The following is a 15200-nucleotide window of genomic DNA, read 5'->3' as shown; positions in this document are numbered from 1 at the left end:
CCTAGAAGACCTTGTGGGCAAGAGGGTTTTGAACCATCAAGCTTTGCATTTGAAGTGTCTGCCAGTGTTTTTTTCCAAGCAGGCTTCTGAGAGTTAATGACTTAATTGGAGTTGTAAGCCTGCTACTGGTGTATTAACAATGTTTTACCAGATCTGCCTTCAGCCACTCGATGTATAAGCACTCTGTGTGTCCTTCACTGAAGTCCTGTTAAAACCAAGCATTGGCAAAGCCAACAGTTGTGTTTTGTGCAAGTATTAGGCATTTGTCAGGCACTGCTATTAGATGCCCAGGTACTCGCACCATTTTGCACCTGCTACCATCAATGGCCACTTAATACCACTACAGCTGTGCCTGGCAAGTGCCTTTCCCATGTCTAAACAAAAGCCCAAACTGTTGTCATTGCCACTGCTTGTTTTATAAGTGTAGAGGGGAATGCTCATGTGTACCGTGGCTGATCTCGGCCTATTAGATGTCATTATCTCTCCTTCACAACCAACATGCACTGCGTGGCATGGCCATCTTTTGCAAAACAAAGAGGTGATGGCTGGAAAGTTTAGAATTAATCTTAAACCCCTGGAAATTGCTCCGGACAACCCTCCAGACAATCGTTCTTTGCCTGCCAAGCCATTGCAGAAAGGAGAGAGACAATATGCAAATCGGGCTTGGTCCCACCCCTAAAGGGGCAGTCCAGCTTGAACATTCTTCAGAGAGTAAAGAGAGGTTTAATAATGGCTCCCTGTTAAGTAAGAATTGGTACAGTCCAACTGGTGTGGGACTGCATAAGACTGATGGTTTGGTATTAGGTAACCTACAGTTTAATATAGGCACGTACTACACAGTTGGTAGTGTCACTGAGCAGCCAGGCTTATCTTAAGAGGAGTAATGTGAGCGGTAGAACTGTTACATGAAACCAGTAAATACAAGTGTCCAATTAAACACTTACACCCTTAGTTATAATACATTATTTATGCATGCACAAAGCTATTTAAAGCATTCTTTAAAAAGCAGTAATGAGCTGTAACATTAATCCCAAGGTAGTAAAGTAAAGGATTCAATTCAAAAAGTGAATAAAGCAGGTGCGTAATTAATTCATATGTTACACGTGTTCCAGCACCCGGAGGTGATGTCATTTGAGGTCAGTATAGCATTTATATAGTATCACCTTTGCAATATTGAGTTTTTAAGGAAGGAACAGTTAGGGTTAGCTCAGAACAGACTGATAGGTTAGAAGAACAGTTAGATTCTCCCAAAGGAATGAAGGCAGTCTATTATCCCAGCATTAAAGGGTTTACCATTTAAAACCTGTAAGAGGACAACCACTGCCAAAGCAAATAGGTTCAGAAGGAGGCCTTTAGGGAGCCAGGACAGCCAAAGCCAATGGACAAAGTCAAAGTTCTGATGCTCTTCTTCTTAGAAAAGTGTTCTTAAATAGTCTGTGTACAATAGTGAAATCACAGCAACTCAAGCGGAGTCACCTTTAGAAAGCACATGCTGTAAGGCCAATGCAGGTAAGTTGAGGTCAACTTGGTGTTGGATTAAAACACACTCCCAAAGATAGGAAGCACCCCAAATGACAAAAGGATAAAATACCCTAAGCCCTGCAGTACCTTTTAAAAAATGAAGAAAGTGTTCTAGCTGGTTGCCTTCACGATTTGAATTTTGAATTATTTATATAGCGCACACCACAAACTTAATCGAATCCTGGCGCAGGTGGTAAGCTGAGGAAACGGAATCGGCCTATTACGTAGTTAATGCCACTGAAATTCACCAGGGGGACATGAAAATAACCATATCTACTTGAACAAGTGTCTTTAGGCCCGATGCAATGCAGTAGATCCTTGTTCCTGGTCGTGGTGACGAAAGGGAGGACTTCTGGCAGGCCCCTGCTGCAGCACTCGAGAGAGGTAGTCTGCAGCAATGGATTTCCATCGATTCAACGACTGTGTGGTTTTGGCACTTTTCTCAGCACCAAAGAAGAATGAAAAGCTCTGCTTAGGATTTCCTTGATCCCTAGGTCGTGGACTCTGGCGAGGGGACTCTGGATGCTGATTTCTTGCATCTGTAGGGTCCTCTGGTTGCCCATGAATATCTGGCCAGATTCGGACTTCGGAAGACAATGCACTCACAAGTGGTCGAGGTACCCCGGGTATTGGGCTCTGCAGCATTGGAAAGTCGCAGCAAGTTGGAGGTTGCGCCAAAATAGAGTTTCTCGAAGCTAGTTGGTCCCACAAGTCTAAGGGAGGATGTCATCCTTTATGGGTCTTCCCTGTTGATTCGAAAACAGGGTCAGCTCAGCTGCAGGGCTTCACCAGGCATTTTTCGCGGCCCAGGAGGGCGCTGGTGGTGTCTTCTCTCATCTTCTGCTTCGGATGTTGTCCTCCAGTGGTCGACTCTGCTCTTAGTCCCAAAAAACCTCGCTTTTTATGCAAGATCCCATTCATTCACAATTGGAACTGGTTTCACTTAGGCACACCTAGAGACAAGACAGGGAAGTTTTGGGACCCTTCCTCACTTCCTGCCGTTCCAGACACACTGCAGCCTAGGCGGGCAGGCAACCTACAGAAAGGACTCAAACCTAATGTAAACTGAGTAAATGCCCAGAATAAACTAACAAGAAATGTTGAAAAAGACAGGGGGCATTTTAAGAAAAATGTCATCTTTGGGGTGCAGCACTGCAGCTCAGGTATCAGCCTGCAGATACATGTCACTAGGTAGTAAAAAATAAATCACTGCCCCCAGCCATTCAAGTGAGTTAGTGTAACAAAATGTTAGATGAGGAATGGGTTAAATGAATTACTATGGAACCCCCAGCACTCCACATAGGGTGGTGGGGGCTGGACCCATAAAGTAAAGGTAAGTAAGACCAGGGTCATTTTACTGTTCTTGGGGACAGTAGTTCACCCAAGAAAATGTAGTTAAACAGTGGCACTATACAAAAGGTGCTGTGTGCCACCATGCAAAAGCAGATGCTTATGGGGTTTACCAGACACCGTCAAACAGTAAGGAACATAGAAAATCATAGTCAGGAAAACACATGGGTGAGTGAGAAAAACGTCCCCCTCACTCAGAAGTAAAAATTAAAAAGCCTGGAGTCCAGCAAAAGAGCTGCGGGTTTCTACGTTTAAAGGAAATTAGCACAGAAATCAAACTCCCAACCATCAACACACCCTCAGCCCCCGACTAAGGGACAGGAGTATTTAATCCACCACTGGATGAATCTCATGTTCCAGTCGTTCATACTTCCGGGAGAGACCATCCGCGCTTTGATGATTGCACCCTGACCTATGCTCAATGGAAAAAACAAACCCTTGGAGGCTGATGGACCATCTAAGTAATTTAGGATTTTCCACCTTCATTTGCATGACCCATCTCAAGGTTTTGTGGTCTGTTTGAATAAGGAAAGAAGAACCATACAAGTATGGCCTTAACTTCTTCAAATACCACACAATGGCAACACACTCGCTCTCTAATGTTGCCCACCTTGTTTCACGGTCCTTCTGTTTCTTTCTGATGAAGCGAATAGGGTGTTCTCTGCCTTGCTCATCCAGTTGACTTACGACTGCACCTATCCCTGTATTAGAAGCATCTGGTTGTACTATAGAAGATTGGTTGTAATCGGGAGCTCTTACGACTGGAGCTTTGCAGAGGGCTTGTTTCGGCACTGTGAATGCCTTGGCACACTCCTCATTCCATCTGACCTTCTTAGGAAATTTTGGAGAGGAGATGACATTCTGGGGAGAAGCTATGGTCCCATAGTTCTCAATGAAGTTTCTGTCGTACCCAGTGAGACCTAGAAAGGTTCTCACTTGGGTTTGACTAGTGTGGGTGGCCCAGTCCTTTCCAGCTTGTATTTTGCTAGGCAAGGGCCTAATCTCACTTTCTCCTACCTCATGTCCAAGGTAGACCACTTTGCTTTGACCAATTTGACATGTACTTGCCCTTATGGTCAGATGGGTCTGTTTGAGAGCCTGTAATACATATCCCAGGTGATGAAGCTGGTCTTCCCAAGTGGGGCTGAACACTGCTATGTCGTCCAAGTATGCATGAAGAAGTCCTCTAACCCATTCAGAACCTGGTTCACCATACTTTGGAATGTAGCAGGTGCATTCTTTAGTCCAAAAGGTATAACCCTAAACTGGTATAAACCTCCTGGGGTGGAAAATTGAGCTTTCTCCTTGGCATGGTCTGTCAGTGCTATTTGCAAATAGCCTGAGGTCAAGTCAAATGTGCTGAGGAACTTGGCAGATCCAAGTGTGTCCACCAACTCATCTGTCCATGGTAAAGGATGCGCATCAGTCTTTGTGACTGCATTCAGAGCTCTATAGTCCACACAGAATCTCAATTCTTTGGTTCCTGCTTTTGGCACTAGTACAACTGGACTAGCCCATGGACTTGTAAATGGCTCTATAACCCCGAGGTCCAGCATCTTTTTAACCTCCTCCTTCATGAGTTCTGACATGATCAGACATTCCTTAGCCCCTGCTTTTAACAGGGAGACTGTCACCAGTGAGGATATCATGCTGGCCCCAAGAGGTCAAGCCTGGTGTCAGAGAAAACAGGGAGGCAAACTGACTTAGCTTTGCACTCCTCATGTTGCTGCAGAGTCAGATCTGAAGAGAGTTTTACTCCTTCAATTGCCTTATATGAAGGGTGTCCCCTGAGGAAATCGGGAAGAGGCTCACTCTCCTCCTCTTCTTGATTAGAGGCTAGAAACAAAGCTCCCAGTTCTGGTTTATAGACATAGGCCTTCAGATGGTTAGTGTGAAAGACCCTAAGGGCCTCCTTGGGGTTGCCCAAGTCCACTAAATAATTCACCTCTCCACGTTTACCTACAACCTTAAAGGGTCCTATCCATTTGTCCTGTAAGACCATGTGCCTTGTAGGAACCATAACCAATAGTAACTGGTCTGGAGTAAACTCCACCATGTTGGCCATGCCAATATTTGACCAGAGCCTGACCAGCTTTCAGGTTTTCTGTTGCTTCTGTCATCAAAAGTACCATCCTCCTCCTGAGACCTAGCACATAGTCAGTGACACGCAGGGGTGGACATGGAACCAAAAGGGGCCCTGGAAATAATTTTCAAAGTGGCCCAATTTTACACATTTTCAGCAATCCCACACCTTTTCCTATGGGATAATTTGGAAATACCACAAAAAAGAGGCCCAGGGTGCAGAAGCCTAGCGGGAACTCTCCAGATTTACCTATCGGCCAGTCCACCCCTGGTGACACTAACTGGCTTCAGTGATGGAGGACTCTCCAAATCCTCTTTAATTAGGGCCAATGGGCCTCTGACTGGATGACCATAGAGGAACTCGAAGGGGCTGAAACCCACTCCAGCTTGAGGCACCTCTCTGTAAGCTAATAAAAGGCATGGCAGTAGAAGGTCCCACTTTCTTCTCAGGGTTCTTCTAAGGCACCTATAATGCTCTTTATTGTTCTGTTAAACCCCTCTACCAACCCATTTGGTTGAGGATGGTAGACAGTTTAGAACTTGTAAGTTACTCCACAGTTCTTCCACATGGTCTGCATGTAGTGGGACATAAAATGAGAGCCCCTGTCAGAGATAACTTTGTTAGGAGACCCAACCCTGGTAAAATACCAAGGAGGGCCTTGGCCACTGCTTGGGCAGTAACAGCTCTCATAGGTACTGGAGACTACTCCAAGAGTTTTCAAGTCTTTACCCAACAGAACTCTCCCAGGTACTTCGGATTGCACACTAACAGGAATTCATACAGGCATGTTATTGCACTGGATGAGGGCTGGCAAAATAGGAACCATTTGGATATGGCCTCCAGCAAGTTTAGTGGGACCTTTTGGGTACCTTAGCTACATCCTCAGGTTTGAAGAAGCTTTCACCAACCACTGTAATGCTGGTCCCAGTGTCTCTGATGACAGGAGTCTCCTGACCATTTACAAGTACACTGTCCTTATAATATAATTTTGTGTTGTCAGGTATTGTGTTATACACATCTATATTCTGTTGCTCCCACAGACTGAAGGACACTAAATAAACACTAGCTTGAACTCCAATGGGGTCATCAGCTAGTAGGTGAAAGTGAGCACCTGTCATTGGAGATTCCTCCTCTCGAGTGAAGGCTAAGGAGACTGTGTGGACCCATGAAAGTTTACCCTTACATCTGGGATCCACTTTCACATGGTCACTAGACTCACAAACCACACATTTACCAAAGCTTTTCTGTAATGGGGTATCTGGTAACCTCCCTTTGGTTTGGCCCGAGAGGTTTCACTAGCCCTATGTTTGCCATGAAATGTACCCTTATTGTTTCTGTGGCCCTTTTTAGGTGGTGGGGGGTTCAAATTGTCTTTACCATCTTTCTTGTGCTTTTTCCCCCCTCATCCTTTTTTTCAGTCGCCCCAGAATCCTTATGAGTGGCCCTGTTGGCTACTTATAAGTCAGCAGCTTGAGCTAGTCTCTTGGGATGAAGTTCCTTGGAGTCAGCCAGGTGATGTCTCGGCTCAGGAGAGCAGGCATCAAAAATATTTTCTAGTAGAAACATATTCCTCATTCCTTCAAAGGAGTTCACTTTGTAACCCTTAACCCAACCATCTATATTTTTCAGGCATCCACAAACCCAGGTAGCCCAAGGGGTACCATCTTTTTATTTTTGTGGTCTCTAAGCCTTTTGAGGTATTGAGAAGGCGCCTTCCCAAATCTGGCAACAAGTGCCTGTTTGACCAGTTCATAATCTTCCCTGTCTGTACCACTCAGTTCCATAAAAGACATGATCCATGCAACTAAATCATTCACACAACTATTCTGCAAACCATAAGTGAATTCAAATGTACTCAACCAATCCAACACATCAAGTTTAGGATCATACATACTTATAGCCTCTTTTGGTAAGCAAGGTCTCTTGGGAATAGTAGGCGGAGAGGACCCTGTGAAGGAAGCGGAATCAATGGACATCTTTTTCATATCATACTCCTGCTGCATTTCCCTCTTTCTGACCCTTCTCTATTTCTTTGGCTGCAGATTGTACTGCAAGTTTCTTGAATTCTAGTTCCAATCTCATTTTTTCAAGAGATGGATAGCCTGGGCTTAGATTGTGACCCACAGGGGCTGTGATAGGTAACTGATGAATTACAGGAGCAGGCTGGAGGAGGGGGGGTTGCTCACTCCTTGATGATCCTCCTCACCTTCTGACCCATTTGGCAGATTGGAGCTAAGCTCTAAACTATCAGTTTCATCAATTTCCATATAAAGGTTGGGAGTAGAGGTTATGGGCCTACTACCAGGGTTTTGGTGATTTAACAATGTTTTAATACGCTCACTCCTTCTACCCTTTAAACTCAGTCCCCTTGTACTCCATACATCTTTCAATTGTTCCATAGTAAGTGCACTAAGGGACTGTTCATTAAAAGGATCCATTCCTGGCATTATTTTCAGTTACAAGATTACTTTTCTTTTTGATGGAGCTAGCCTTGTGGCTGCTTTATTTGGGCACAAGTATAACCAATAGTCATAGAAACCACTCTACACCAATCCCACCTCCTGCCACCAGTGTTGTCTAAGAATGAGTGCAGTCCAACTGGTGTGGGACTATACAAGACTTATCTCTTCCTATTGAGTAACCCACCTTTTAATATAGACCCGTACTACACAAGTTGGTAGTGTGACTGAGCAGCCAGGCTTATCTTAATAGGGATAATGTGAGCTGTAGAGCTGTACAATGAAACCAGTAAATGCAAGTATCCAATTAAACACTTACACACTTAGTTTTCACAAAGATATTAAAAGTGTTCTTTAAAAAGCAGTAATTAGCTGTAACATTAATCCCAAGGTAGGATTCAATTAAAAAAAGTGAACAATAAAGCAGGTGAGTAATTCATTCACATGTTGCACATGTTCCAGCACCCAGAGGTGATCTCGTTTGAGATCAGTATAGCATTTATATGGTATCACCTTAGCAATATTGAGTTTTTAAGGAAGAAAAGGTTCGGGTTAGATCAGTACAGACTGATAGGTTATAAGAACAGTTGGATTCTCCCCAAGGGAAGCAGGAAGTCTATTATCCCAGCATTAAAGTGTTCAACATTTAAAACCTGTAAGGGAACAAGCACTGCCAAAGCCAATAGGTTCAGAAAGAGGCCTTTAGGGAGCCAGGACAGCCAAAGTTAAGGGACAAGGTCAAACTTCTGATGCTCTTCTTAGAAAATGTTCTTAAATAGTCAGTGTTCAATAGAGGAATCACAGCAACTCAAGAGGAGTCACCTTTAGAAAGCACAAGCTGTAAGGCCAATGCAGGTAAGTTGAGGTCAACTTAGTGTAGGGTTAAATCGTACTGCCAAAGATAGGAAGCAGCCCAAATGGCAAAAGGATAAACTACCCCAAGCCCCAGAGTATCTTTGAAATGAAGAGTGTTACAGCTGGTTGCCTTCACAATGCAATGCAGTAGACCCTTGTTCCTGGTTCTTGGTCGTGGGGACGAAAAAGGGGAACGTATGGCGGGTTCCTGCTGCAGGACTGGAGAGAGAGAGGGAGAGAGAGAGAGAGACTCCGCAGGAATGGATTTTGGATGATTCAGCGGCTCTTTGTGGTTTTGGTGCCTTTTTCTCAGCGCCAAAAGCTCTGGTTATGGTTAGGATGTCCTTGATACCTCAGTCCTGTACACTGCTGAGGGGACTCTGGACGCAGATTTCTTGCTTCTGTAGGGTCCTCTGGATGCCCATGAAGATGTGGCCAAATTCGGACTTCGGAGGACAATGCACTCACAAGTGTCGAGGGACCCTGGGAATTGGGCTTCTGCAGCTTTGGAAAGTCACAGCAAGTCAGGGGTTGTGCCAAAATAGTTATTCTTGTGGCTAGTTGGCCCCACCAGCCTAAGAGAGGGAGTTTTCCTTTACGGGTCTTCACTGTCGATTCAAAAACACGGTCAGCACAGCTGTCAGGGCTTCACTTGCACAGGGTGCTGCTGGCGTCTTCTCTCGTCTTCTGCTTCGGATGTTGTCCTCCAGTGATCGACTCTGCTCTTCGTCCCAGAATCCTCGCTTTTTATGCAAGTTCCTATTTATTCACAGGCCTAGGCTGTCAATCACACAGCAAGGTTGCTGTCCTCGAGGACAGCCAGCCGGCCAATTGGACTGGTTTCACTCGGGCACACTTGGCGACAAAGGACAGGGAATTTTTGGGACCCTCCCTCAACTTCCTGCCTTTGAAGACTCACTGAAGCCTGGGTCGGGGGGCTTTAGGACTGAAGCCAGCTAAAGGCAAACTACACAAAGGACTAAAACCTGATGTAAACAACAGAGTAAAAGCCCAGAAGAAACTAACAAGAAATGGCAAAGAAAAAAAGACAGGGGTCAGTTTTGAGAAAATTGTCACCCTTTGGTGCAGCACTGCATCTGAGGCATCAGCCTGCAGATACATGTCACTAGGTAGTAAAAAAGAAACTACTGCCGCCGCCATTCAAGTGACTTAGTGTAACAAAATGTTACATGAGGAATGGGTTAAAGGAATTACTATGCAACCCCCCAGCACTCCACATAGGGTGGTGTGTGTTGGACCCATACAGTAAAGCTAAGTAAGACAGGTGTCATTTTACTATTCTTGGGAACAGTAGTTCACCCAAGAAAATGTATTTAAATAGTGGCACTGCACAGAGGGTGGTGTGTGCCACCATGCAAAAGCAGAAGCTTATGGAGTTTATCAGACTCCATAAAGCAGTAAGGAGCATAGAAAATCATAGTCCGGAAAACACATGGATAAGAAAAAGGTCCCCCTTACTCGGGAATAATTTAAAAATCATTGAGTCCAGCAAAAGAGTGGGGGTCTTTAATGTTAAAGTGAATTAGCACAGAAATAAAAATTCTCCCTAACGCTCCCTTGTCGAACTCACGTTTTAGATACCTGGTTAATTCACACGTTTTTTTATTTGGGATGAAGTGACATGTGGGAGTTTGGGACTAGTGGGGGAATAATATGGCTATGCCATTTTGGGCTACTAATCCGGTGGCAGTGTTTGTGTTCACTTTGGGAGCAGGCTTGGACTGGGCAATAGGTCTCGCATGGTCAGTGTGTGCCAGTTTTGTGGGCCAAGACTGGTCAATTTGAAAAAGCGGTTTAATAATGTATGTCCTGTTTAAAGAGCTTTGGATAAAAGCGCTATATAAATAAATGATTATAATTATTATAGCTGCTAGTTGTGTCCATTCTTACTGGCTCAATGTGCACTATTGTCGAAAGTGTGCCATACATGCCTCCCCAGGTACTACTGGAGCAGCTCACCTAAAAAAGTCACGACTTGCGATGCATGAAAGTAGGCCATTATTGTTTAGAGCTAAGGGAGAGAGAGAGACAGAGAGACAGAGAGAGAGAGAGAGAGAGAGAGAGAGAGAGAGAGAGAGAGAGAGAGAGAGAGAGAGATAGAGCGAGAGAGAGAATAGGACTCTTTGTGCCTAGGCCAGCGCTGCAGGTGCCGAATGACCCACACCAATAATTAACTCCTTTCCATTTAATACGCAGACATGGCCGGGTGCCTGCAGGAAGGAGGAAGTACCTCTGCGAGTGTACATGGGATAAAAGAGGTGCGCGAGGCGAGCTCGGAGGTCCCACGCCCTGATGGACCAACCTCCGCATCTTGTGGGCCAAGATAGGGGCCCGCGTAGCTTCCCCTCCCTAAAGACGGTGTCTTGCAGCAGGAGATAGCTGCCAGTCGCTGCGCCCGCGAGAGGCACGCGTGTTCGCCGCCCGTGCTGCCCTTTGCCACGCTGCCTTGGAGGCCTGTCTACCCTGGCTGGAGATTAACAGTAAGTGTCTTTCCTGTATTTTGGGGATTAGATGCTGGCGTTCCAGCATTCAGAGCGGTGTACGCGGCCCTCCTCAGCCGAGACTGGTTTGGAAGAGCTGTACAGACAGGCACGGCCAGCGTTGCGCTTCGCGTCTGGTGATGGCGAAAGAGTGTTGCCAAGCGTTTCCCTACTCAGTTTGTAGGTTTTGTTTTTCAACCCCACCTCCTTTTGATGTATTTTAGCACGCTGCAAACTGAAAGCCTTCTCTCTGTGTGCGTAAGAACCTAAGTGCTAGGCTTGGTGTCTGAGACATGTGCTGGACTGAGAGCGCTCACCGGAACTGCTAGTCCTGCACCATGGAGAAGGGCCTCGCGCTTTGTAATCCGTGACGGCAGCAGTGACACGCGGGAGTGTGAAAGGCTGGCGGATCACATTTGGTGTACATACCCTTTGGACCCACCCCATCCAGTTAGTCACATAGACCTCAGCCTGTCCTCTAAACGGACAGGCGGGAGTCCCATGTGTGTTTGCTGATGGGGGTGGGGTCCAGTCTATGGAGTTGAACCACTTTCGGAAATTCAGGGTGAGAGAGGTCTGCTTGCAGGTGAGCCCATTGGAGTTGAAGTCTATTGAGACATGTTACTTGCTGGGCGGGTGAAGACTACTTGGAAGAAGGCAACGTCATCCGCGTGTGTTAAATGAGTTGAGCGGAACCGCTGAACGCCGTTTTCTTAAAACTTTATTAAATGTTGCAGCTGCTCAGGTTCATACTTCTCTGCCTCTCCCATTGGTAGTAGAATGTTAGTGGCTCGCGCCTCACATTGTCTTAACTCGAAGTAGAGGCTACTGTAATGAGTTAACGAAAACCTCATTCACATTGGCCCGTTATGTACAGTGGTTGCAAACTGCGTGTCGGGGCGGCTGCGCAATTGTACCTAAGCTGGGGTGGGCGGAGGGCGATATTTTAGGCGCCGCTTCACGTCACTAGGGCCTAGTGTAGCGTGTGCTCAGGTCGGAAAGTGTCCCTGCGCCCAGCTGGAGTTTACTGCGGATCGACTCGCTCCGTTTCCATCCAGAGTTCGTGTTTTAGACCATGAGATGGAGGCTGCTTAAACCTACATGTGCTGGCACACGTGCTGTTCTGCCCGTATGATCCTGCATACACCATTGAAGTTTCGATTGGGAAGCATGGCCTCTTTCTTGGTTTGGGCTTTCAGACGCCTCTTCCCTCCTAACCGACTACTACTTCTACTACTGTGGCGGGAGTTTGATAGGTCACCATTCGGGATGTTGCATTGAAGAAAATATCCCATTGACTTATGCAGACAATGGCTAAGGAATATTTGCACACGCAGATAACTTTATTTGGGTTCAGAAGGCTACGAGAAAGCTTTTTGTTGTTGCTGCATTGTAAGCGAACACCTGTTTTCACCTGCAATCAGAATGGTGCCATAACCAGTGGCACATCTGATTTGCTGGGACCAAGCAGACTCGCTGCAGCAAGTACTTTTTTTTTTTTAAACCAATTTATTAAATATTAACAGAAGAAATCAGTGTAACAAAGATACAATAGACAATTATCCATACAATGCACCAAGTTCTTAACCAGTCCCACATAGCTCTCGCCACCTGTCCCTGGAATTGCTTCTGCATCTGCACTATGCTTTAGTCCCTTGGTTTTTGTGTGCAACCATTGAAGGCATCCTAATATGTGTCTTCCTAGCTCTGCTGAAGCTGGTACCATCACAGGCGCAACACCCCCTACATCCTCTGGCTGCGTGCCACACACAGGAATACCCAGATATCCCTCAGTTGTACTCTTGTAGACCGTAGCGACTGAATAGTCACAGTTGACCAGGTATGTTAACCAAACCACACGCTGAGCTTTGTGCAATCACCCTAACTCCAGCTTTCTTGTTTGTGGAATATTCAGAAAAAAAAAACTTGTGTAGCGGGGGCGAATGATTGCCCTTGAAACTCTTTATCTGGCTCACCATCATAATTTCCCACCAGGCTCACTTCAAAAAGTTACTTATGGATGGAACAACGGCCAAAGTATTTTAGAGACTTGTAGCGAGGAGAGGGATGGGCGCCTGTGATTAAATCGCCACTTAAGGCAACCTCTAAATAGCATAAGTTGTACTTGCAAAGTTAACTAATTTCGCACACGGGAACACCTTTTTGTGTACTCTAGTTTGCGCCATTTTTGTTCACGTTGTTTTGGAGTTCCTCTTTGTTTTACTGGCATCCACACTGGGCATATCAACAAGAACAGACGACTGCCAAAAGGGGAAGGCCTGATGAGGGGTTCTGCTGAAAGAACCGAGTGAAACTAATCGGCCATTTGCCCCAGGTCTCAGGAAGAGGTCGAATGTAAAACGCTGAGACAGATGCATCTCAACACAAGCTCTGGAGAGAAGCTTGCTTATCTGCAAATGTCTGCAGGCAAAAGGAGATAGCACAGTCAACGACAGAAGGTATTGTCACAACCTCAAGAAATAAGACGAACTCGAGTGGCCAGACATGACGGCAGTAGCACCTTGACAGGCACGATTGAGAAACGGTGTCTAAAACAGCTCTGCATGTTAGGGTAGTTGAGGCATTAAGCGCATAGTGAACGGACAATGTATTAAGGACAGTACTGCATGTTGGAAAACGAGTCTCCTTGTCCATTGCAAATGAAGAAAGCATTTGACAAATGAAACGCTGCAGATTGGGAAGCTGAGCCTCAAGCCCACAGTGAACTGAACAACATGTTGACTATGATTACTGAATAGGTTGCATACAGGCAATCGTGAGTCTCCACTCTGATATAATGACTCTGGGAACTGGTAACTGTTAGCATAAGGACTACCCCAAGGCCACATCCTTACCCCACTTCATGTATATCCCCTTATAGCGCTGTTTTCCTATTAGCCCCGATTCAGTCCTGTCAATTGCTGTCATGATACACAAGGGGCATGAGCATCGGCTTTCGCACCTTCCTGTACGTGTTGTAAGAAAGTGATCTGCGAATATGGAGAAGTTGGTGTGCAAACTGCACCGTGGAAACACTGCTGGTTGGTGACATGCAGTCCGTGGAGCTGCTGTCCCCTCACCAAGTTCCCTCAACCATCTGCCAGTCCTATCTCATAGCCCAAGCACCCAACAAAGCCCACTCTGACATAGGTCAAGAGGCCACAGCTTCCCCTGCTCCGCACCACAGGACCTAAGCTGCCATTTGCATAGCAGTGACAGCCCAGCCCACACTTTGCCAGTCCAACCTTTAGTTATCCTGTCCCTCCCCCTGACCATACCTTCCTTTTCTTGATCACCAGTATCTCCTCAATAATTGAAATCCAAACAGGGTTAGTGGATAAACAAGTGCTGAAGCTGATTTATTTGTGAGAGTTAACTTACAGGTGATCCGTATTTGACTACCCAACTGCAGGAACTACGCTAAGCTGGTGTCTGACTGTGACCCCTAACGGCAATCCGGATTCCCCCCAAGGAGCCCACACATTTCCTAGTTTCTTAATCTTTCAGTCTAGTTTCCTTGCAGTGGCAAGTCTTCCCCTTTCATTTTTCTCATGCCCCAGGCTTCCCTAAGGTCTTACACCATGGGGTGCCTAACGCATAAATCCTCAGCCCTCCCCCCATGACTGCTGGACCCTTTTGGCCATGACGGTGAATTCCCTTTGGATACATCAGGTAACTCCTCTGGATGCCTCTGTAAGATAAAGTAAATGTTATTACATTACAATAGTTAATGACCGTGTACACATCAAATCTAAAATTCCCAGTGTGTGGCAGGGCAGATCAAACCAATCATGCTGATGCCGAACAAAGAGCACTTCCAACCCTGCTGACCCTACTTATGTGATCCTTGACCCCGCCCTCCATGTGGCCTCCACCTGAATGTGACTTCCTGCGCCTCCCTGACTCCCTTTCCTTTGTGTTACAGTATGGAGGTTATGAGTGTCTGGTGGACATCCCCACTATGTGAGGGGGCCCCCCAAAGTCTTCCTGATGGCGGTGCGGCCCCTTGGCTCACAGTCCAGCTCACTGCCTAAGACCGAGAGCAGAACCCCTAGATGTCATGGCACAGCGATTAACTTTATTAGAGAAGCATACATTATGCTGGTAACGCCTGGTATTATATATTGTGTGCACGTGAGGGCATGCAGTACTATTTAAATGAGCTGCAAGGGTGAGAAATCGTTGCACCTTTCTTAAATTAGGAATTGTCCAGATACGCATAAACAAAGCAACTGGGGAATGGGGAGGTCAATATAATAACCTTGACTTGGTTGCCCCCCATCCTCTTCCCTTGTCCTGTGTATGAAGTCGAACGTGTTAGTCCAACACATGCAGACCCCACCAAGGGCTCTCAAGGGGGCTGAGCCTAGCAATATTTGGCAAGATCAGTCTCGCCCTCAATCTCTGAAAATTGCTGAAAGATATTTTAAA

General features: G+C 46.0%; 1 protein-coding gene across 5 annotated transcripts in view; it reads left to right on the top strand.

Annotated features, from left to right (window-relative positions):
- Positions 1-15200, top strand: part of SLC11A2 (solute carrier family 11 member 2) — a 679758-nt gene that overhangs the window by 94758 nt on the left and 569800 nt on the right. For 2 of the 5 annotated variants that reach the window (XR_011304995.1, XM_069653369.1), the window contains exon 1: positions 10565-10769. The exons of 1 other annotated variant lie outside the window; for it this stretch is intronic. Coding sequence is in view for 3 of the 4 variants with exons in the window: in XM_069653369.1 (XP_069509470.1) it covers position 10769 (1 nt within the window). In the remaining variant the exon portion in view is untranslated. Of the gene's footprint in view, positions 1-10564; positions 10770-15200 lie in introns of those variants that run through there. 2 more of the 5 variants (XM_069653367.1, XM_069653366.1) reach the window with 2 other exon arrangements.

Source organism: Ambystoma mexicanum, chromosome 3q (genome assembly GCF_040938575.1).
Source record: "Ambystoma mexicanum isolate Mex_15411 chromosome 3q, UKY_AmexF1_1, whole genome shotgun sequence".
In the NCBI taxonomy this organism is placed as follows: Eukaryota; Metazoa; Chordata; class Amphibia; order Caudata; family Ambystomatidae; genus Ambystoma; species Ambystoma mexicanum.
This window is presented reverse-complemented; position numbering and strand designations above follow the sequence as displayed.